The sequence below is a fragment of the Macaca thibetana genome, chromosome 7, assembly GCF_024542745.1.
Source record: "Macaca thibetana thibetana isolate TM-01 chromosome 7, ASM2454274v1, whole genome shotgun sequence".
NCBI classification, from domain to species: Eukaryota; Metazoa; Chordata; class Mammalia; order Primates; family Cercopithecidae; genus Macaca; species Macaca thibetana.
Genome location: NC_065584.1, coordinates 109,007,828 through 109,030,063, shown reverse-complemented (window position 1 = coordinate 109,030,063; position 22,236 = coordinate 109,007,828). Strand labels below are relative to the sequence as shown.

Here is a 22,236-nt window from a genome sequence, read left to right as displayed (position 1 = left end):
CCAATTACAACTGCCTATGGTAACTTGAGGGAGCAGCACACACACACAGAATTAGTATGTGCACCACTACAGATCTCCATTAACGATCTGTGTTATCAAATACTGCTTCAAATCCAAGCCATCAAAGTGGGGATGCACTTAGTGTTCTTTTACTGGACATTAAGATTTTAGAGCACTCAGGATCATTCCCCAACCCACCACATGCGTTCTTCTGAAACACAAATCCAGTGCCGACTCTCCCTGGCCCCCTCTCTTTAAGCACAGGACAGCCCCTCCTTACTGCTCCAAGATAAGCCTCTGATCCTCCTGTGGATCGGACCCACCTGCCAGGGCCCATGGCACCCTTTGCCCTGGAGCTCGCCAGCCCTGCCCTCCTTGCCAATTTAAGCAAAGCTCATCTTCTGGCAAGCAACGAGCCTCGAGGAGGAGAGAGGGAAGCTGCCACCTCAGAGGGCACCACAGGCAGCCCAGCACCCAGCACTGCACAAAGGTCCACCCAACGGGGGGCTGTGTGGGCATCAAGATCCTCCTTCCCCACCAGCCTTCTGCCACACCCACTCTCACAAGCAGCAGGAAAGCCCTGCTCCTCTCAGCAGTGCCCTTGACACCCCTGCGTTTTCTGTCCAGAATGCTCCCTCACGCAATTTCAGGACTGCTGCCAATGTGAAGCCTTTCTTCTCCCAGAACCATGTATGAATGTCTCCATTTCACCATTCACCACCCTGTAACGTGACCTGCTTAGAATGCTGGCTCATCAACAAGCAGCAGCTGAAAGTGGAGGCGTGTCCCATCCATCCCTGCATCCCAAACACCTAGCGTGGTAACTGCACCAGGCGACTGCTCAACAGAAGCTGCTCACATGGACGGATAGACAGACAGATGGGAAATGCACAACTACATGAAGAAAAATGTAAACCCATCTTAGGAGACAGGAAGAAACTTATTATTTTAGGTGGTTACAAAGGTTGCCACCCTGAAATATAGGTGACTTGAGCCTGGTCTGGTAAAAACGCAGTCCTCAAATAGAATGCTGTCCCCTGAGAGGACAGCTGATCCACATTCTGTGCAACTTCTGGGCATGTAGGGAGACAAAAGCCATGCTGCGCCCATCAGGCAGAGGCTGCAACATGTGAGACCACCACAGGGTAGACGGGTAGACATTCCTGCACACTTTTTAGCTTCCTCTGCAGCAACAGACCATGAGGGCAAATGACAGCCACTCACAGCTGTTTCTACCGGATTGAGTCTCACTATCCTTATTATTTTTTTTTTTTTTATCATCATCACTGTGTTGAATCCTCCTCTCCCACTTTTTTTCCTTTTTTTTTTTGAGACAGAGTCTCGCTCTTGTCACCCAGGCTAGAGTGCAGTGGCGTGATCTCGGCTCATTATAACCTCTGTCTCCTGGGTTCAAGCAATTCTCCTACCTCAGCCTTCCGAGTAACTGGGATTACAGGCGCCCGTCACCATGCCCAGCTAATTTTTGCATTTTTAGTAGACATGGGGTTTCACCACGTTGACCAGGCTGGTCTCAAACTCCTGACCTCAGGTGATTCACCTGCCTCAGCCTCCCAAATTGCTGGGATTACAGGCATGAGCCGCCACCTGGCCATCTGCTACTTTTTTAAAGAGAGAGTCTTGCTGTGTCACCCAGGCTGGAGTGCAGTGGTACAATCACAACTCACTGCAGCCTCAACCTCCCAGGCTCAAGCGATCCTCCTACCTCAGCCTCTTGAGTATCTGCGACACGTACGCGCCACCACGCCTGGCTAATTTTTTGTAGAGATGGGGTTTTGCCATGTTGCCCAGGCTGGTCTCAAACTCTTGACCTCAAGCAATTCACCTGCCTCAACCTCCCAAAGTGCTGGGATTACAGGCAAGAACCACTGTGCCTGGCCCTCTCCCACTCTTAATGGCACTTACAGTTCAAAAAAAATAATCTGCTAATCAGCAAACAGCAAAGATTTTCTTACTGGCACATTCAATCTCAACAGGAGACAGCGGTGTGCTCATTGCTAAATAGGAGGCGTGTAATCCAAGAAGCAGGCCCAGATTCCTCTCTGTGTCTATCAGAGGTGAAGAGAGACTTCCCAGGTCTGGTATGGTGACAACTTCTTGGTCAGGCTGGAAAAATAAATTTCATCATCAATCTGAGGAAACAGAATTAATTAAAAACATAAAACTAAAAGGACAGCTCTGTCCTGCAGCTGTCCCACCATGTGAGCCCAGGGGTGCTCTGGGTGTTCTGCCCCTCCATCCGCTAACGACTCGATGCTGCTGTGCCCAAGGAACAGCAGATGCCACAGAAACCCACACGCCCTAGAAAGCAGGCAGCAACTGCACAGCCCTATGTAGAAAAACTAAAGCACAGATACATGATTTGGCTGGAATATTCCTTAGGAGTCAGTTTCCAAAGTGACTGTACACCATGCTTCAGAAAATATAATGAATTGTTACATGCATAAGGAACACACTGGGCAACAAAACTATGACACGACAAGTGTTCGATGACAAGTATTAGTGGACTGTGACCACACATGTGGAGGAAATGAAATTTATTCTAACAAAAATCGAACTCTGAAAAAAGCAAGAGTTCAACTTTTCCAGTCACAGAAGATATTTACAGCAAAGTTAATTCTCCCCTTCATAAAATGCTTTAAGCCCTGCCCTAATGGCATTTAATACATTTTATTACTTATGGATATCTGGAAAGCTAATCCCAATATATATATATAAATTCTATGTGTTCGTGAATACATAGGAAGGACATATTTCTATTGCCAAGAATTACACTTCTGCATAGTTCTTCCCAAAATATACATACCGCAAGATAATAAGCCATTCCAAATTTCTACATAAGACCAAAGTTTAACCTCTTTTCTTGTGGAACACTGTCTATATTTCTCAAATTGATCATTTAAAAAACAATCTTTCAAGACCAATACATCACAGATCTTAACATGAATAAATGTAAATTCATTTATGACAAAACTTCTAAAGGATCTTTATATTTATCCCTAATGCCCCCCAAAAGACACAGATATCAGTACTTCTGGATCCAAATATTCCTGTCACTAACCACACAGAGGGTCTCCCTTGCTATCCTCGGCGTCACTCAAGGCATATAGCCTCACCTCCAGATACTGGCCAACACAAAACGCGTGCATGGATTCCCGCGTGTCTTCAAACTGCAAAGCAGCTTCCAAAGCTACCACTGGGTCTTCCCCTGCAAACTGAGCTGAAACAAAAAGGGAAAAAGCAACATGAGTTCAGTTCAATTTGCCTGAAGAGCTATAGGAGAAACAGTGAGTAGGAAACAAGTTAGGCGCTTAACTCAAAAGTGAGGGTTACCAGAGGATAATGACCTCCCACTGTCTCTCAGGGTTGTCTGGGCCAACTCAGAACTTGAAATGAGTTCCAAGTCTTAAAACAAAAAATGCATAATGATAGGAAATTCTTCAAATGTGCTGAATTTGTTGATAAGACAGACACCAAAGCCACAGATACATTAAAATATGTGGGGGCTGGCACAAAACTAAAGAAATCAACTTTTAACCATGAAATCAGAAGTGTAATCTCACCAAGAATACTATTTCCTGTTAACGACTGCGTCTGGAAGTCCTTTATATCATACACTTTCCCCTCAATCACAGTCCAGAAGCCTCCATCTTTATTATGGTTCTCCAAATCAGCTTTGCGTATAAGCGTCACTTCTTCATTATTTCTACAGTTCTGACCTGTAAAAAATGACTCTGTATATACAGAAACCAGAATCAGTCCATCGATCAATCAACAGGTAAAATGAAAAGAACAAACTGTGTGAAAGAACTACAAGCAGATATAAACAAATCCACAATCACAATGAGAGAAATGCATACCTGGCTCTGAAACCAATACCACACACAGGCAGCATGAATACCAAATCTGGCCATGCCAGGCCATAGAGCAAATATCAACAAATTTCAAAGAAATAAACTTACAGAGCACGTGTGCTGATGACAATGCAGTTAAATTAGAAATAGGTTTTTAAAAATTCATCCAAAATAAATAAATAAAAATATTCATCCACATATTTGAAAATTACAAAGCTCACTTAGAAGTAACCCAAAATTCTGGCCGGGCGCGGTGGCTCAAGCCTGTAATCCCAGCACTTTGGGAGGCCGAGACGGGCGGATCACAAGGTCGGGAGATCGAGACCATCCTGGTTAACACGGTGAAACCCCGTCTCTACTAAAAAAGTACAAAAAACTAGCCGGGCGCGGTGGCGGGCGCCTGTAGTCCCAGCTACTCGGGAGGCTGAGGCAGGAGAATGGCGTGAACCCGGGAGGCGGAGCTTGCAGTGAGCTGAGATCCGGCCACTGCACTCCAGCCTGGGCGGCAGAGCGAGACTCCGTCTCAAAAAAAAAAAAAAAAAAAAAAAAAGAAGTAACCCAAAATTCTAAGACAAAATGACTATGGAAATTAGAAAATGTGTTCAATTAATGATAATAAAAATACTGCAGATCAAAATGGTGACATACAACTAAATGCATGCTTGAGGGCATTTATGCCTTTAAATGTGTATATTGGGGGGAAAAAGCTAAAAAAGAAAAGAAACACCAAATCAATAAAAGTCTATTGGTTCATAAAAATACTCAAAATAAGAAAACCTGACTGGTGGTCACCTTTGGAAGTGCTAGGATACCAACTCAATATTATGAAAAATAGTTAAAGGGAAGTGGCAGTTCAAGAAGTCAAGCTTAGATCATGTCCTTCCTGTACAAATGGTACCTCCTGCTAACCAGACAGCAGAGGACAAGGTTGGTAGGGGATTTTATAGAGGACACGCAACACATGAATTCCCTGGTCTAGCGTCACAGAACTAAAGCGGGGAGCCACCAAGCATTACAGGCCTCCTGAGCCAACAGAAAGCATGCAGCATGACTCCAGACATAACACCGACCCAATGAGACTGCATTCAAACCCAGCCAAACCTCTAGATCTAACCAGCAGACGAATGTAACTAACAGAAGAACGTGTTGGTCTAGAATGAGAATGCAACCAACCAAGTTCAGAAAATGTGAAGTTCTCCAAAATAACCAACCTGTTTCTTTGAAAAAGGAAACAGTATGATCAGAGACAGGGAGAGGAGGGCCTGGAGCCATGTTGTTGGGGTAAAGAGACTAGAAGCATATGTCAACCAATGCCAATACGCAGAACATGCTCAGGTCCTAATTCAAAATTACCACCTAAAAAAGGCATTTTTGAGATAGTCCAGGAAAACGTAATATGGACTGCATGTTAGATTAAGGGATCACTGTTAATCTAATAGACAGGATAATGATATTGTAGGGTTTTCTTTAAATCCTTATCATTAAGATGTAAAATGCTTTAAAATGTTTTAAAGACAGAGTTATGCTTTAGAATAATCCAATCAATCAACAATATAGAGAAGTATGGGAGGGGAACGTATTCACCTGTTAAAGCTAGATTCATTTTACTATTTTTCTACTTTTATCTATGTTAGAAAATTTTCATAATAAACATTACAAAAAAATCACTGTGCTAATAAGTATTCATTTCTCAAAAAGCAAGAAAAATAGCAGATTAAACCCTAAGAAAGAAGAAAGCAATAATAAAGAAGAGTATGGCACTGGAACAGACAAACATATAGAAATATGGAACAGAATGGAGACCCCAAAAACAATCCCTCATGTATTTGGTCATATGATTTTTGACATGGGAGCCAAGCCCACTCAATGGGGAAAGAAGAGCCTTCTCAATGCACGGTACTGGGAAATCCAGACACGCACATGTAAAACAACGTAGGTAGACCCTTACCTTACACCACACACAAAAACTAACTCAAAATGGATCAGAGACCTAAAAATAAGTGCTAAAACTATAAAATTCTTAAAAGAAAACACTGCGGAAAAATTTCATGACACTGAATTTGGTGGCAATGTCTTGAATAGGACACCAAAAGCAGCACAGGCAACAAAAGGAAAATACAGGTAAGTTGGACTTAATCAAAATCGAACACTTCTGTGCATCAAAGGAGGCTATCAAGAGTGATACGGCAACCCAAAGAATGCAAAACAGATTGCAAATCATATCTATCCAGAATATATAACGAACTCCTAAAACCCAACACGACAAAAACCCAATTAAAACACGGGCAAAAGACTTGAATAGACATTTCTCCAGAAAAGATATGCAAATGGTCAATAAGCACATGAAAAGATGCTTGACATCACTAATCATTAGGGACATACAAATCAAAACCACAATGAGATACCACTTCACACCCATTGATGGTTACTATTTAAAAAAAAAAAAAGTGTTGGTGAGGATGTGGAGAAACTGGAACTCCTGCACACTACTGATGGGAACATAAAATGGTGCAGCCACCCTGAAAAACACTATGGCAGCTCCTCAAAAAAATTAAATATAAAATTACCATATAATCTACCATTTCTACCTCTGGCTACCTACCCAAAAGAAGTAAAAGCAGGCCAGGTGCAGTGGCTCACGCCCATAATCCCAACACTTTGGGAGGCCGAGGTGGGCGGCTCACGAGGTCAGGAGAACAAGACCATCCTGGTCAACATGGTGAAACCCCAGCTCTACTAAAATACAAAAAATTAGCTGGGCACAGTGGTGCACGCCTGTAGTCCCAGCTACTCAGGAGGCTGAGGCAGGGGAATTGCTTGAACCCGGGAGATGGAGGTTGCAGTGAGCCGAGATCGTACCACTGCACTCCAGCCTGGCGACACAGCAAGGCTCTGTCTCAAAAAAAAATAAATAAAAAGAAAAAAAAGAAAGGACGCAGACGGATATACACACCCATATTCATGGCAGCATTATTCACAATAGCCAAAAGATGGAAACAACCCAAGTGTCATCAGCTGGTGGGTGGAGAGCAAAATGTGATATATTCATATAACAGAATATGACTTCACCTTAAAATGTAAGGACACTCAGACACTTTCCACAACACAGATAAACCTTGAAGACATGCTAAGTGAAATAAGCCAATCCCAAAAGGATAAATACTGTATGGTTCCATGTATATGAGGTACCTGGAGTAGTCAAATTCAGAGACAGAAAGTAGAATGGCAGTTGCCAGGTGCTGGGGAAAACTGGTGTTTAATGGATACATAGTTTTGGGTGAGAAAAACGAAAAGTTCTAGAGATGAGCGGTGGTGATGGCTGTAAAACAATGTGAATGTACTTAATGCCACTAAACAGTACACTTAAATGGCAAATTTTACCAATCTTATACAAACCCTTCCAAGAAAAGAATAGGCAGGAACATTCTCCTACTCACTCTACAAGACTAGCACAATCTTGGTTACCAAAACCTGAATGTCTATTACATTTTCCTACTATCATATCCATCAGCCAGTATTTCCCTCGATGAGCTAACGTTCTCTGGTGGACAGATGGAAACTAACAGAGGTTGCATGGGACCTATCCTCTTTCTGAATTATAGCTTCCTTGTTAGTAAAGAGGTGGTGGTTATCAATAACAATAACAGTAAGCTGCAGGGCATTACAAGAAAATAAAATTACAGGTCACTGAAAAAATTACAAGGCAAATGACATGCAAAATCTAGAAAAATTACAAATAAAGATGCAAACTTGTCTTTTCAAAATAGCAGACCAAGACCAGAAATATCTATCCATATGACCAATATTAAGATTAAAGTAGTTTAAAAAAAAAAAATTAAAGTAGTTTTATTCCAGAAATGGAAGGCTGAGTCAACATTTGACAAGTCAGTACTTCATACATTCATAGAAAAAAAAAATTATATCATCAAGTAATGCAGGAAAAGCATTTGATGAAATTTAACATCCAATCATAGTTAAAACTGCATCACAAAGCAGAAACAGAAGAAAACATCCTTAAGATTCAAAGGTACTTACAAAGAAATTCCTAAAACAAACATCATACTTCGTGTATGAAATCTTGAAAGCTTTTTCTCTGCTACAAAGAAAAAGGCAAGGAGGCACGCTGTCACCATTTCTACTCCACAATGCACTACAGGTCCTGGCAAGTGCAATAAGTCACTAGGGGAAAAGCTGCAAGATCAGACCAGACACAAGTATAGACAATCACTTGGTTCAGACAAAGGTGGCACCCCAGAAGAGAGACCAAGGACAGTCTTTCTACCCAAAGGTGCTGGCACAAAGACGCTATGTACAAAATGCCTGTGGAAAAAAAGTGACATGTGACCCCTATCTCATAACATGCACAAAAATCAAGTCCAAGTGCACTACAGCTCTTAACATGAAAGTTAAGACAATAAAGCTTTAAGGTATAAAAGAAAATCTGGGTAAGAAAAAGATTTCTTAAGGCACAAAATGAACAACCATTAAAATAGTTAACAAACTGGATTTCACTAATATTACTTCTGTTCATCAGAAAACACCTTTAAGTGGCCGGGCGCGGTGGCTCAAGCCTGTAATCCCAGCACTTTGGGAGGCCGAGACGGGCGGATCACGAGGTCAGGAGATCGAGACCATCCTGGCTAACACGGTGAAACCCCGTCTCTACTAAAAAATACAAAAAACTAGCCGGGCGAAGTGGCGGGCGCCTGTAGTCCCAGCTACTTGGGAGGCTGAGGCAGGAGAATGGCGTGAACCCGGGAGGCGGAGCTTGCAGTGAGCTGAGATCCGGCCACTGCACTCCAGCCTGGGCGACAGAGCATGACTCCGTCTCAAAAAAAAAAAAAAAAAGAAAACACCTTTAAGTGACTACACAGGCCTCAGTGAGAGAAAAAGCTCCATGAGAAATAGAGCCAAAAGTTCATATCCCAAATATACAAAAACACTCATATGAACGACTAAAAAGAAAAAAAGATAATCAGATAGAAAAATGGGCACAAAACTTGAATTGGCAGTTCACAAGAGAATTTCCAACTGATTAATGTACGTATGAAAAGGTATCAAACCTCACTATTAATCTAGAAAATGCTAATTGAAACCACAATGAGATACCAGTGACACCCATCAGAATGGCTCAAACAGGGAGTGCCAGCAATGCTAGGTCTTGGCACAGAGGTGGAACACTGAGAATTCTCACTTTGCGGTGGAGATGAGTAGCAGCACAATCACTGTGGAAAACTGGCATTCTGTATGAAAGGCATCCTCTACAAACCAAGAGTCCCACCAAGAAACAGAAAGCATGATTAAAGAAACAGATGTAAGAATGTTAATATATTGGCAGGAACACTGGCTCATGCCTCTTACGTCAGCACTTTGGGAGGCCCAAGTGGGAGGATCACTTGAGCCTAGGAGTTTGAGACCACCCTGGGCAACAGAGGGAGACCGTGTCTCTACAAAAAAGTGAAAAATTAGCCAGGCATGGTGGCACATGCTTGTATTCCCACCTAGGTGGAAGGATATGGTAACATATTAATTTAACCTAAACCTGGAAACAACTTACATTTCCATCAACAAGTAGAATGAACAGGTTGTTGTATATTTGAACAAAAGTATACTACATATGGCAATAAAAATGGAAGAACTCAGTAACAGGGCGAAGCTCAGAAACCAAAGGTACATACTGTCTAATTCCACTTATATGAAGTCCAAGAACAGATAGAAGTAAAATGATGTTGGGTAGGGACAAGAACTTAGTATAAAATGATCAGAAGTAAGGTGGCAACGACCACACAGCCTGGGGGGCAGGGCACTTTTCAGAGAGATGAGTCAGCGTTTGGGAGGGTCCTGCCATTATCCAGGCTAAGGCTTGAATGGCTGTGACACGGTTCTCTCTGATCAATTACGGGAATGTACTGGGTACTTTTGTGTATGTGTTACTTATCACAATTTCAAAAGGCTTTACAGTGAGTAAGTTGCTGATCTGAGCAAATGAATGCACCTCAACTGTATGACAGTAGAGAGACAAAATAACATATGACTACGTAAGCTCACTCCTTAACAAAAGGGGAAGAATGGTGCTGAAAGTACTCACTGTTTTTAAAAAAAAAGAAAAAAAAAAAAAAAACAACCATGTTCAATGTCCTGGGGCTGTTTTCCTCAGGACAACTGCTACCTCTTGTTTTAAGCTCCCATGTTAGAGGGATGATGGTCTAAAATACAAGAAGAAAAAGCCCACCCAGCTTGAGATTTCATATAAATCAAAGTTTAACCATGATTTTGACTGATTCTGAGTCCAGGAAGCTTGAACCATAGAACGCATGGTGACTTAGATTCAAAAACCCAAAGCTCAAAACATTGAGAAGACAAGTGTCATTCCAATTTGGGATGCACCACAGGCCAGGCAATGTCTATAAGGAAGTGCTCAGGGGACTCCAGGAATTCCGCATCTCACTGACATCAAACAACCAGAGGACTCTGGAGGGTCTTCCCGTATCGATCTCTGCTCCTGAGCTAGACCACAGATAACCACCTCAACAGCACCTTCTGGAGGCACCAGGACTTCGTAAAATTTCATTTCAGTACTTAACAAGGATTACTAATGGAAAAGTCTTCCTTAAATATAACCCAAATATAGTCAGGCACAGTGGCTCATTCCTGTAATCCCAGCACTTTGGGAGGCAGATGCGGGTGGATCGTTTGAGATCAGGAGTTCGAGACCATCCTGGACAACATGGTGAAACCCCGTCTCTACTGAAAATACAAAAGTAAGCTGGGCACGGTGGTATGCACCTGTGGTCCCAGCTACTCAGGAGGCTGAGGCAGGAGAATCACTCGAGCCCCGGAGGCGGAGGTTGCAGTGAGCTGAGATCATGACACTGCACTCCAGCCTGGGCAACAGAGCAAGATGTAGTGTCAAAAAAAAAAGATAGATAGATTGATAGATAGATACGACAGACAGACAATATATACACAGACACACACACACACACACATATTTGGGTAATATATATATGACCCACATTTCTTCTGATTTGGATTATCTTCATTTTTCACTTATACTACCATCAGTAGAAATGGCAAATAATTGATCTTCCTTTGTATTCTTTCAAATTGAACGGCAAGAATAGGTAAGACAAGGACAATAAAACTTTCCTCAGTAAAAGTCCTTTAAGACGCCGTACCCATTATGCCAGGCCAGGCTAACTCTTCATGATCATCCCGTTCCTTTCCTGGAGCCAGGTGGTTGAACCGATCCAGATGTTCCAACAGGCCACCCAGCAGAGGTACAGCTCCAGCCTCTTGCATGAGACCAGCATTTTTACTGAGCAGAAGCACTATAGAAACTACTAGTTCTGGAAGGAGAACACCTACATTTAAGAAATAATAATATTTAAATAAGTATTTATCCTATAAAAGCTATTTGTAAACTTGTTCTGTGTTTAAATTCTGCTAAGTCACAAAATAAGAAATGTTTGTCCTTCAGTATATTTCTACAGGACTATCTTACATTTTATATCGAGACCAGTATAGCTATCAAACAGAACCCTTTAAATTACAAAAATATTTTCCAAAACACTGTATTTCAATCACAGAACTATGAACTAGAGTCTCGTATTCAGAAAATTAAATGTTTATTAATATGTTCATCATCAGGAAAAAAACACTAAAAAATAATGCTCTAACTTCAAAAAGTTAAAACATACCAGGTAGTATCAGAATTTTTGAGATCCTTAATGAGGTACCTAATTTTTATTACGCTGTCAAAATAAAATCAGACAATTACCTCTTATCTCATTATTGATGTATCAATAATGGAAGTATAAATCTAAATTACCAATTATATTTAAAGTGATATGAGTCCCATACCAGCTGGCTTAACAACAGAACTATCAATAACTAAAAAAAAACAAAGGTGAAAGGGCAGGAGGACCAGAAAATTTAGAGAGTAAACGCAGGCAGGCTGATCAGGAAAGAAGACACTTCAGTTTTCATCTATCTCCTAAAATAACCATGTACACAAGCAGGAAACAAAAGGTACCTGTAAAGTCCCCTTCCACAATGCAAGCCACCTCTGCGAAGTGCCGCCAGCTGGTAGAAGCAACGCTGGCTGCCACAGGCAGTATATCTCCAATGTGCGTGCACAGAAGGGCTGTGTACTTCTTCAGCAAGGAACCAACGCCCATTAGCTCTGGACCTTGAAGAAGGAGTGAGAAATTTTCATTTTCACTGTTAAAATTTTTCTCTGTAAACAAACTAACTGCTCCACGATGCTACTCTCATCTACACATCTTTTACCCATAATAATTTTCTCAAACAGGAGCCTGTTAACCCTTAGTCTCTGGGCTCTTTCTATATCATGTAACTGGAGGGGCAGTATTTTTTTTTTTTTTTTTTTTTTTGAGACGGAGTCTCGTTCTGTCACCCAGGCTGGAGTGCAGTGGCCGGATCTCTGCTCACTGCAAGCTCCGCCTACCGGGTTTACGCCATTCTCCTGCCTCAGCCTCCCGAGTAGCTGGGACTACAGGCGCTCGCCACCTCGCCCGGCTAGTTTTTTTGTACTTTTTTTTAGTAGAGACGGGGTTTCACCGTGTTAGCCAGGATGGTCTCGATCTCCTGACCTCGTGATCCGCCCGTCTCGGCCTCCCAAAGTGCTGGGATTACAGGCTTGAGCCACCGCGCCCGGCCTAGTATTTTTATGTCAAGTTTTATACCCCGCACTACAGAGTACCTAGAAATTTTGGGTGTATAAATACTAAAGCCATAATTTAATTTAAGGGTTTTTTTTGTTTTGTTTTGTTTTTTTTACAGACGGGGTCTCACTATGTTGCCCAGATTGGACACGAACCCCTGGGCTCGTGATCCTCCTGCGTCAGCCTCCTGAGTAGTTAGAACTATAGGCATGCACCACCACGCCCAGCTCTAAATTTTTATAACTTTATATCTAGTACATAAATGTTTCCTAAAAGCTTGTAAATTATTCCCAGAAAACAAAGTTAGGCACTTTTCTGCTCCATAAAATCTTCAGTTTTGTCGGGCAGTGGCTCATGCCTGTAATCCCAGCACTTTGGGAGGCCAAGGCGGGTGGATCACGAGGTCAGCAGTTTGAGACCAGCCTGACCGACACAGTGAAACCCTGTCTCTACTAGAAATAAAAAATAAAAAATTAGTTGGGCATGGTGGGGGGCGCCTGTAATCCCTGCTACTTGGGAGGCTGAGGCAGGAGAATCTCTTGAAACCAGAAGGCGGAGGTTGCAGTGAGCCAAGATTGCGCCACTGCACTGTAGCCTGGCCAATGAGAGCAAAACTCCGTCTCCAAAAAAAAAAAAAAAAAAAAAAAGTCATCTTCAGTTTTTCTGCCTCCATGGTTCTTTTCAGTTTTTTTTTTTTTTCTTTTTGAGACGGAGTTCTCCTGCCTCAGCCTTCAGAGTAGCTGGGACTACAGGCACCTGCCACTACACCCAGCTAATTTTTTGTATTTTTAGTAGAGACAAGGTTTCACTATGTTGGCCAGGCTGGTCTTGAATTCCTGACCTTGTGATCAGCCCACCTGGGCCTCCCAAAGTGCTGGGATTACAGGCATGAGCCACCGCGCCCGGCCTCCTACATGGTTCTTAATAGCTTTTCAGTCCTTGTGACTTTGTCTTTAAGATGGTCACCTCTTTCTCTTTCAAGCTATCAACTCATCTACTAAAACCTGAAAGTTTCCATTATTGACAAGAGCCTAACTCTTCAGAAAGTAATTAAGTTACTTTGGGAAAAAAAACAGCTACAAAGATACTAATGGAAGCAGCAGACCCTTCCATCCTTGACAGAAAGTCTCATGAAGGAGGGCCAGCCGCTGCCCTGGATGCTCGAGGAGGGGAACCATTCCCTCGACAGTGCACAGCACTGGGTACTTACACACATTCTGTTCTTGATCCTCACAGGCTGCCTCAGGGATCATCCCAAGTCTGCAGGTGAGAAGTCTTTGGCCCCATCAGACTTGGTCTAATGTCTAAACTATTAAGCAGAGCTGTAACTGAAACCCAGTCTTCCTCCAACAATTCTTCCCATTCCACCCAGCTGGCTCCCACATGTGACATATGAATAGGCTGCCACTGTTTACTTCCTATATCATGCCAGTCTCCAGCATTCCATAGCACAAGGAAAAAACCTGATAAATCTTCTCTAAGACTAAACTGAACTTACAGGATGCTATTACTGATGTCTAAAGAATTTAAATATTAAGACAACAAAATTAAAAATGTTAACGAGGCTAACACAGAAGGGTCTGACTCAAAAAAGTGGAGGCAAAATGAAGCCTCAAAATTGGTGCATTTAGTAGTATAACAACTACACATCTGGGCATATAGGATGGACACGTTGAAAAGCCTAAATTAAGCCTCGATCACATATAAGACACTTTCACATTTTAAGCAACTTACTAGAAATATCTGAGGTCTGACCAATACTTTCTCCTGGATAAAGTTTACTAATAAGCAAACGTTGAAAACGCAGCAACAAATCCAGTGAAGCAGATCTTTCACGACTGTGTTGCTCAAAGTCCAGACATGATGAAATCCGACGGGCAACATCCTTCAATCTGGCCACAGTCTGAGAAGCAATGTTTCTACACAGGAAAAAAGAGGATTACAAAATTAAACAAGTTATTTATATTTAAAAGAAAAAGGGATGGGGTAAATCAGGACAAACTAACATCACAAACACAGATCATACAGGAAGATGACCTGCAGCTGGCTTCCCTCCCCAAATGTGTCCGGTTTATCTGCAATAAGCACAACCTCAGCCAAAACGGAGCAGAAGGGCACGGAAGACTCAAAAGAGATAATGATGCCCTCGTGCCTCACTAACATGCGCCTACGGAGCTGCGTGCAGAGGTCCAAACTGCAGAGGATCTTGCTTCAAAAGGAGTACTTCTGTATACCCAATGTCTAAGGAATGTAAACATTAAGACAACGAAACTTAAAATCTTGAGGAGGCTAACATAGAAATATCTGACCCTCTAGAAAGAAAAAACAGTGTCATTATTTTTTGTCCAAAGCTGCATTTCAAACAGAAATGTGATACTACTCTTCAAGACAAGACTCGTCTGCGTTGCCGCATCTGCCTTGCAAGTCCACCTTGAGCCCTTACTCGCAAGCAGCACTGGGGTGGGCCATGCAGCAGGTACTCAGGGCTCAGGGAGTCCGGGAAGGAAGACCAAAGCAGGTGCCCAAAGAGCACGGCAGCAAACAAAGTAGAAGAGGCTCCAGTTCCAACACTGTGATGTGACTTGAGCCATGAGCCATTGGTAGATGAGAAGAAAAGAGAAGAAACATACGTTCCCAGAAGGTACAGTTAGGAGAGCAATCAATGTTTCTGGTTCCTTAGCAGAACACCAAGAAACAAGGGCAGGAGAACAAGACAAGGAAGCAAGGGAGAGATGGTGCAGGTAATGGGAGTGTCAGGCTGCGGGACCAGAGTCTGCAATGCCAACCCACCAAGGTTATGAAAGGAAAATAACACTTTGTGTGTTTAAGGAAAGTAACTTTTTTTTTTTTTGAGATGGAGTCTAGCTTTGTGGCCAGGCTGGAGTGTAGTGACACTATCTCAGCTCACCGCAACTTCTGCTTCCCGGGTTCAAGCGATTCTCCTGCCTCAGCCTCCTGAGTAGCTGGGATTACAGGCATGCGCCACCACGGCCAGCTAATTTTTGTATTTTTTTTTCTTTTGTAGTAGAGATGGGGGTTTCATTATGTTACCCAGGATGGTCTCGATTTCCTGACCTTGTGATCCGCCCACCTCAGCCTCCCAAAGCACTGGGATTATAGGCATGAGTCACCGTACCCGGCCTAAGGAAAGTTAACTCTTATATCAGTGTGAAAGCAAATCTGACAGGACAGGGGAACATGGAGGGGAGAAGAGCCAAACCAGGGCCTAGTTCCAGACCCACTCCACCTGTCCCGTTGAGCCAGGAGCACAAGTGGCTGTCTGCACAACACCAAGAGCGAGGACATGCTTTCAGCTCCACTTTAACTCAGGTTCCTAATGTGACAGCAGGCTTGTCAATCCCACTTGGCCCTGTGGCTCACACGAGAAAACTACCAGCAGTGAGAGTAAGGACCGAAGCAGGAGACAGAGGAGCCAGGGTTTGGGAATCCCACAGCAACCCACAGGCCCTCATCACACACAGCAAGGATGCGCCCTCACTGGGCTCACCACACCATTCAACATCACCTTTCAGCCTCAGTACCTGATAACCTGCCTGGATAACCCCACTGTAACACAAGAAACAGGTCTAGAATCTAGCTTGTAAGCTACACCTGAAGGAGTAAAGACAGTAATAAAATACAATAAAATTTTATTTAATATAAAACTTGGAGCCATAATCACAATGTGTAATTCTGATGGGGTTCACTACTTATAAAAACTTCACAGCGCTTTATTTTGAAATGTAAATGGTATTCTGTGGCTCCTTGCCAGCATGTAACTTCACGGCTTATTTTTGGCAAGCAGTGATTTCCTCAACCCACGTTTTCCAAGGGAAAAAAGGACATGAAATGTCTCCAAAAATCTCTTCCAATCTTTAGATAAACTACTATTCAACAACTGCATCCGCCAAGTCAACACACCAAGAATCCTTCAATCACAAACACGTAGGTGAGAAAACAGGGTCTATCCATGCAGGAGAGGACACATTATCCATGCTTACGAAGACAGCCTGGACTACTGGCTACTGAAAAGTTGTGAATGCATTTTTCTTTTTCCACTTTCCAAAAATTTTGTGAGGTGATAACTATGTTTGTTTCTATTCTTTTTATTTTGTATTTTTTTAAGTAAGTACATCCTTATTATAAATCTGCTGTAGAATCAATGACCCATACAGGACCCCACGTGCCAAAGGAACCAAAAAGTCACACACTACGAAGATGAAGACACAGGAGACAACCTATGTGGACAGCACACAGCCACCTGCCCAGGACACCAATGGAGCCACAGGTGCAATTCAAAATGTTCTTAGTTGTATTAATAAATGTGGCCAGGTGCGGTGGCTCACACCTGTAAACCCAACACTTTCGGAGGCCAAGGCGGGCAGATTACCTGAGGATGGGAGTTCAAGACCACCCTAGCCAACATGCGGAAACTCCATCTCTACTAAAAATACAAAAATTAGTCAGGTATGGTGGCATGCACCTGACGTCCCAGCCACTTAGGAGGCTGAGGCAAGAGAATCATTTGAACCCAGGAGGCAGAGGTTGCAATGAGCTGAGATTGTGCCGCTGCACTCCAGTCCAGGCAACAGAGTGAAACTCCATCTCGGGCGGAAAAAAAACTTGTTCCTAGTCACATTAATAAAAGTAAAAAAAAAACACACACACACAAATAAAACTCATTTTAATAATGGTCAGGCACGGTGGCTCACACCTGCAATCCCAGCACTTTGGGAGGCCAAGGCGGGCAGATTACTTGAGGTCAGGAGTTCGAGACCAGCCTGGCCAACATAGTAAACTCTGTCTCCACAAACATACAAAAATCAGCCAGGTGTGGTGGTGTACGCCTGTAGTCCCAGCTGCTGGGGAGGCTGAGGTAGGAGGATCACTTGAACCCAAGAGGCAGAGGTTGCAGTGAGCCAAGATTATGTCACTGTACTCTGGCCTAGGCAACAGAGCAAGACTCCATCTCAAAAAATAAAAATAATTTTAACAATGCATCATACTTATCCCAACAGATTGAAAATATTATCATTTCAACATGAAATCAATATAAGAAAAATTGTTGAGATATTTTACATAGGTTATTTCATAAGTCCTCAGAAACCATCGGGGTAGCTTACATATGTAGCACATTTCAATTTGGACAATGAAATTTGCATTGAAAATATCTGATCTGCATATAGACTCATAAACTATACAGTTGACGAAGTAGACTCACATGGCCAAGTTATTCTAAACATACTTAAATGCTTTCTAATAATGGAATCAAGTTTTTAAACCTGCATTTTAATTAATAAAAATTAAACAGATAAAATATTCAGTGTCTCAGCTACGATGGACACACTTCAAGTGCTGATCAGCAAACTGTGTGAGTGCGGCCAGACTGGCCAGCACAGGCTACACGGCTGCAGCTCAAATAGCACAGCTGCAGCTCAAACAGGCCAGTCTCTCTGCACATGGAAACAGTCTGAGCAAGCAGGAGATGGGGAAAACGGGCACTGCCCTCGTGAGAACGAAGGACCCACAACAGGAACCCTGCACTCACTCCCTGCCAAAGACACCAACAGCCCATGACACAGCCTCAGAAAACGGAGAGGCATTCAAGAACCTAGAAAACCACCTCTGAAAAATGCTCACTTTAAAACTTTGCATGTAACTTTACATTTTAATTACGAAGTTTTTAATATCCATGTTCTCCTTTATTCTTAATGAACTCTGTGAAAGTAAACACAGCTTTTATTCTTACTCCTATAGTCACTGTGTTGGAAGTTCATCTATGCGAGCAAGCTGTTGCAACTGAAATTTTCTGAGAACAAATCCCAAGATCTTTCCATTAACACAAACTATATTAAGTTTAGTTCTCTTTACTTCCATTTGTTAAAGACCAGAATGTGTGAAATATGCATTATCAGATTAGAAAAACAAAACAAACATCAGAAAAACGTTTTTCAAAATAGCATTTACCAAAATCTATGACAGAAACTAGCTCTAAAACTTCCCATTTCAAAATTCCACGGTGTGTCCACTAAGTTCGTTTTTCTGGCTGTGGACAGCAGGGCCACCCCACACCACAGACCCACCATGGCCCCATGACCAGGCCGGCTGAGAGCTGCAGCCACTGCCCAGGGTTCCCTGCTCTGTGCTCGGCTGCCTGATGCAACCTGCCAGTTCTTTGCTTTCTCTATGTGTAGAAACTAAAATCAGGAGCCCAACTTTACAAAAAGCAGATTTTTATTAAATAAGAGGTACAAATGTGTTTCATTTTCTAATAAATCTCTTTCACAAATCATCTTGCTTTTCCGCTCTTCTTGAGTGATCCTTTTTACACAACACTGTCTGAACGTTTTGGCTTCTGCCAAGGTTAGCCTCTGTTCACAGGCTGAGTCTGACTTCTTCCCACCTCCTTCTAGTCTGGCCTTACAAAACAATGCTCATCATTCTTTCACACTGACTTTAGTTTTGAAAAGAAAAGTTATCTTACACAGTAGTATGTATAATGCTGTAATATGTAAAGTGAGGCAATGATAGAATTAGTTTTAAAAATAACCTTCCATGATGATTTTCATTTGCATCCACCTGCTTATTACTAAGAATCTTTTCACGTGTTTACTGCACACCCCAATTTCTCTTCTGTGAAAAACTTTTGAGTATCATCATACCCTCCAACTTCTCCTCTTACCTACGTTGAAAAGGGTCTGCTCTTTATCCTAACGTCTGTACTAGGTAATTTTCAGAATATTCCCTCCATCACCAAACAAATTTTTGAGATCCTTGTGTAGATTTCAAGATCTTAATATGAAAACCAATAATCACCTACTAAAATACAATACAGGTCAGGCACAGTGGCTAACACCTGTAATCCCAACACTTTCAGAGGCCAAGGCAGGAGAATCACCTAAGGTCAGGAGTTTGAGACCAGCCTGACCAATATTTTGAAACCCCGTCTCTGCTACAAATACAAAAATCAGCCAGGTGTGGTTGCGGACACCTGTAGTCCCAGCTACTTGGGAGGCTGAGGCAGGAGAAGTGCTTGAACCCAGGAGGCAGAGGTTGCAGTGAGCCAAGATCATGACACTGCACTCCAGCCTGGGTGATAGAGTGAGACCCCGTCTCAGAAAATAAAAATTTAAAAAAATTAATAAGTAAATAAATAGGCCGGGCGTGGTGGTTCATGCCTGGGAAGCCAATGCGGGCAGATCACCTGAGGTCTGGAGTTCCAGACCAGCCTGACCACCATGAAGAAACCCCATCTCTACTAAACATACAAAATTAGCCGGGTGTGGTGGCGCACGCCTGTAATCCCAGCTGCTTGAGAGGCTGAGGCAGGAGAATCACTTGAACTCGGGAAGTGGATGTTGCGGTGAGCCAAGATCGTGCCATTGCACTCAGCCTGGGCAACAAGAGCGAAATGCTGTCTCAAAAAAAAAAAAAAAAAAAGTAAATAAATAAAATACACTACAATACTGCTAATACGATTTACCTAAGAAGCTGTTGTATGAGCTGAACCAGAGGCAAACACTGTTTGCCAGAAGACTCACAGATCCCCGTATTAATAAGGTCTTTATCCAATGGAGTCCTGCTTCTGTGAAACGTTGAGGCATTCGCTTCCTGTTCATCAATTTCTTTTTCCTTCTGTGCTTCTTTTTTGGCTTCAATATCCTGTAATTTGTAAACAGAAATTGTTTACAAGGGATCTCATTAGCAGGTGTGAAGCACACAGGCTGGCTGAGCCCTGACCCCAGTGCCAAGCTATCCCAGCCTCTGTGTGCCACCGCACACACCTACCCACAGGACCCCACCTGCCCTGTTGGAAACCCCAACTCAGCTGTGCAGTTTCAAACAGTGTCTTCCTTTTACAGATCCAAGGTCCAGGCTGCCTCTGCTGACGCTCTCCAGCGTCCTTCTGTGAAGTCCCTAAAATCTATAACCCTGCCACTGGCTCTCACAAACACCCATGTGATCCGCCCCACACACGCAGCATCCAGCTGCTTTGTGAGGATAAGAAGCAGCTGTAATTTTCACACACACTGGTTCAAGTGTAAATGGCAAAGCCACTCTGGGAAACTATGAACACACACGGACCCCAAGACCTAACAAATTTCACTCCAAGTGTTTACCCTAAGGGAGAACATATGCTCACTGAAGTACTTGTACACAGCACAATCATGGCAGCTCTACGCGGCCAAAAACCAGAAAGCCTGGGCGCGGTGGCTCACGCTTGTAATCCCAACACTATGGAAGGCCAAGGTGGGGGGATCACTTGAGCCCAGGAGTTCGAGACCAGCCTGGGCAACACACTGAAACCTTGTCTCTACAAAAAAATCAAAAAACTAGCCGGGCATGGTGACACGCCTGTGGTCCCCGCAACACAGGAGGCTGAGGTGGGAGGATCATTTGAGCCGAGGAGGACAAGGCTGCCATGAGCCAACATCAGGTCACTGCATCCAGCCTGGGCGACAGAGCGAGACTGTCTCAAAAAAAAAAAAAAAAAAAGAATACAAAAACCAAAAGCAATTAAATGTCCTTCAGTAGAAGAATGAACTAACAACCAGCACTACACCTATAAAATGGAAAACTTCCCATAATAAAAACCAAGTCACAAGACACACAACAGTGTGAGTGAATCTGAAAATCCTTCTCCACGGCAACGCAGGAAAGAGTGCAGCCTCTGCAGCTACATTGCTGCAACACTCAGAGCAGGGAAATGAATCTCATCTGAGGGCAGGGGAGCGTCCCGGCTGCGAGTGCCAAGGGGCACAGGGATCTTTCCGGGTGACGGGAACGGTCTACATGATGGACAGGTTACCTGTTAAATTCACTGAAACAGACAACATGCAGGATTTCTTCACAATTAAATCATATCTCAATAATTGTTTAAATTAGCACATAAAAGAATTAGTCTCAGCTACTTGGGAGGCTGAGGCGGGAGAATGGCGTGAACCCGGGAGGCGGAGCTTGCAGTGAGCCGAGATCACGCCACTGCACTCCAGCCTGGGAGACACAGCAAGACTCCGTCTCAAAAAAAAAAAAAAAAAAAAAAAAAATACTTGGATATGATAAAAGTTTAGTGTTTCACTATTTTCAGTTATTCTTCACACGTGTGAATGTGGTATATCCTATCTCAGCGCACCACCAGGTCACGTGTGCCTCCAAGGCCATACCTGGATCTCTGCAGTAATGGCTGCGTGTAAGGCTGATTCCAACCCTCCATCAGCCATCAAGCTGCCCACCAGAAGATCAATCATGAATCGACGACCTGGACTTATGTTCACGTCATTGCCTGAAACTGAAATAGAAAGTGCGTGCCAATTTGAGTGAAATGCCATCCCCTCCCAGCACCCTGACCCATGCCCTCTCCTGTTCCTTCCCCAAGCCCACCTGCGCAGGGAAGGAGAGCAGAGAGTGCCCGGGCCCGCTCCTCGGCGGTGGGCAGCAGCACGGACCAGCCGCTCTGCAGCACGGACTGGGCGGCCGACTGCACGGTGCTCAGTACGCCCGTGCTGCTGGCCAGGGTCACCACCGTCTGCTTCAGGCTGTTCAGGAGGACGCTGCCCAGACCTAAACCAAGGAATTCCGGGTCAACCTGGTGACTAATGGCAGCATGCAACTGAAAGGAGAAAAACAATTTTCACTTAGAACCCCTAAAAATGAATGAATTTCAAAGTCTTATTAAA

At 43.2% G+C, this 22,236-nt stretch overlaps 1 protein-coding gene and 1 long non-coding RNA gene across 2 annotated transcripts in view; both read right to left on the bottom strand.

Annotated features, from left to right (window-relative positions):
* The window catches only part of LOC126958086 (E3 ubiquitin-protein ligase HERC2), a 221,225-nt gene that overhangs the window by 127,061 nt on the left and 71,928 nt on the right, over positions 1-22,236 (bottom strand). Inside the window, exons 18-26 of the mRNA XM_050796222.1 lie at positions 21,941-22,169; positions 21,724-21,848; positions 20,043-20,221; positions 14,294-14,478; positions 11,908-12,063; positions 11,051-11,236; positions 3,582-3,752; positions 3,135-3,238; positions 1,974-2,124 (exon numbers count right to left, since the gene is read on the bottom strand). Of these exons, the coding sequence (XP_050652179.1) occupies positions 1,974-2,124; positions 3,135-3,238; positions 3,582-3,752; positions 11,051-11,236; positions 11,908-12,063; positions 14,294-14,478; positions 20,043-20,221; positions 21,724-21,848; positions 21,941-22,169 (1,486 nt within the window). The remainder of the gene's footprint in view (positions 1-1,973; positions 2,125-3,134; positions 3,239-3,581; positions 3,753-11,050; positions 11,237-11,907; positions 12,064-14,293; positions 14,479-20,042; positions 20,222-21,723; positions 21,849-21,940; positions 22,170-22,236) is intronic.
* Positions 5,208-11,044, bottom strand: LOC126958098 (uncharacterized). The gene is made up of 2 exons (XR_007727088.1): positions 8,729-11,044; positions 5,208-8,413 (listed from the first exon to the last, which is right to left on the bottom strand). It is a non-coding gene; the product is annotated as an uncharacterized LOC126958098 (long non-coding RNA).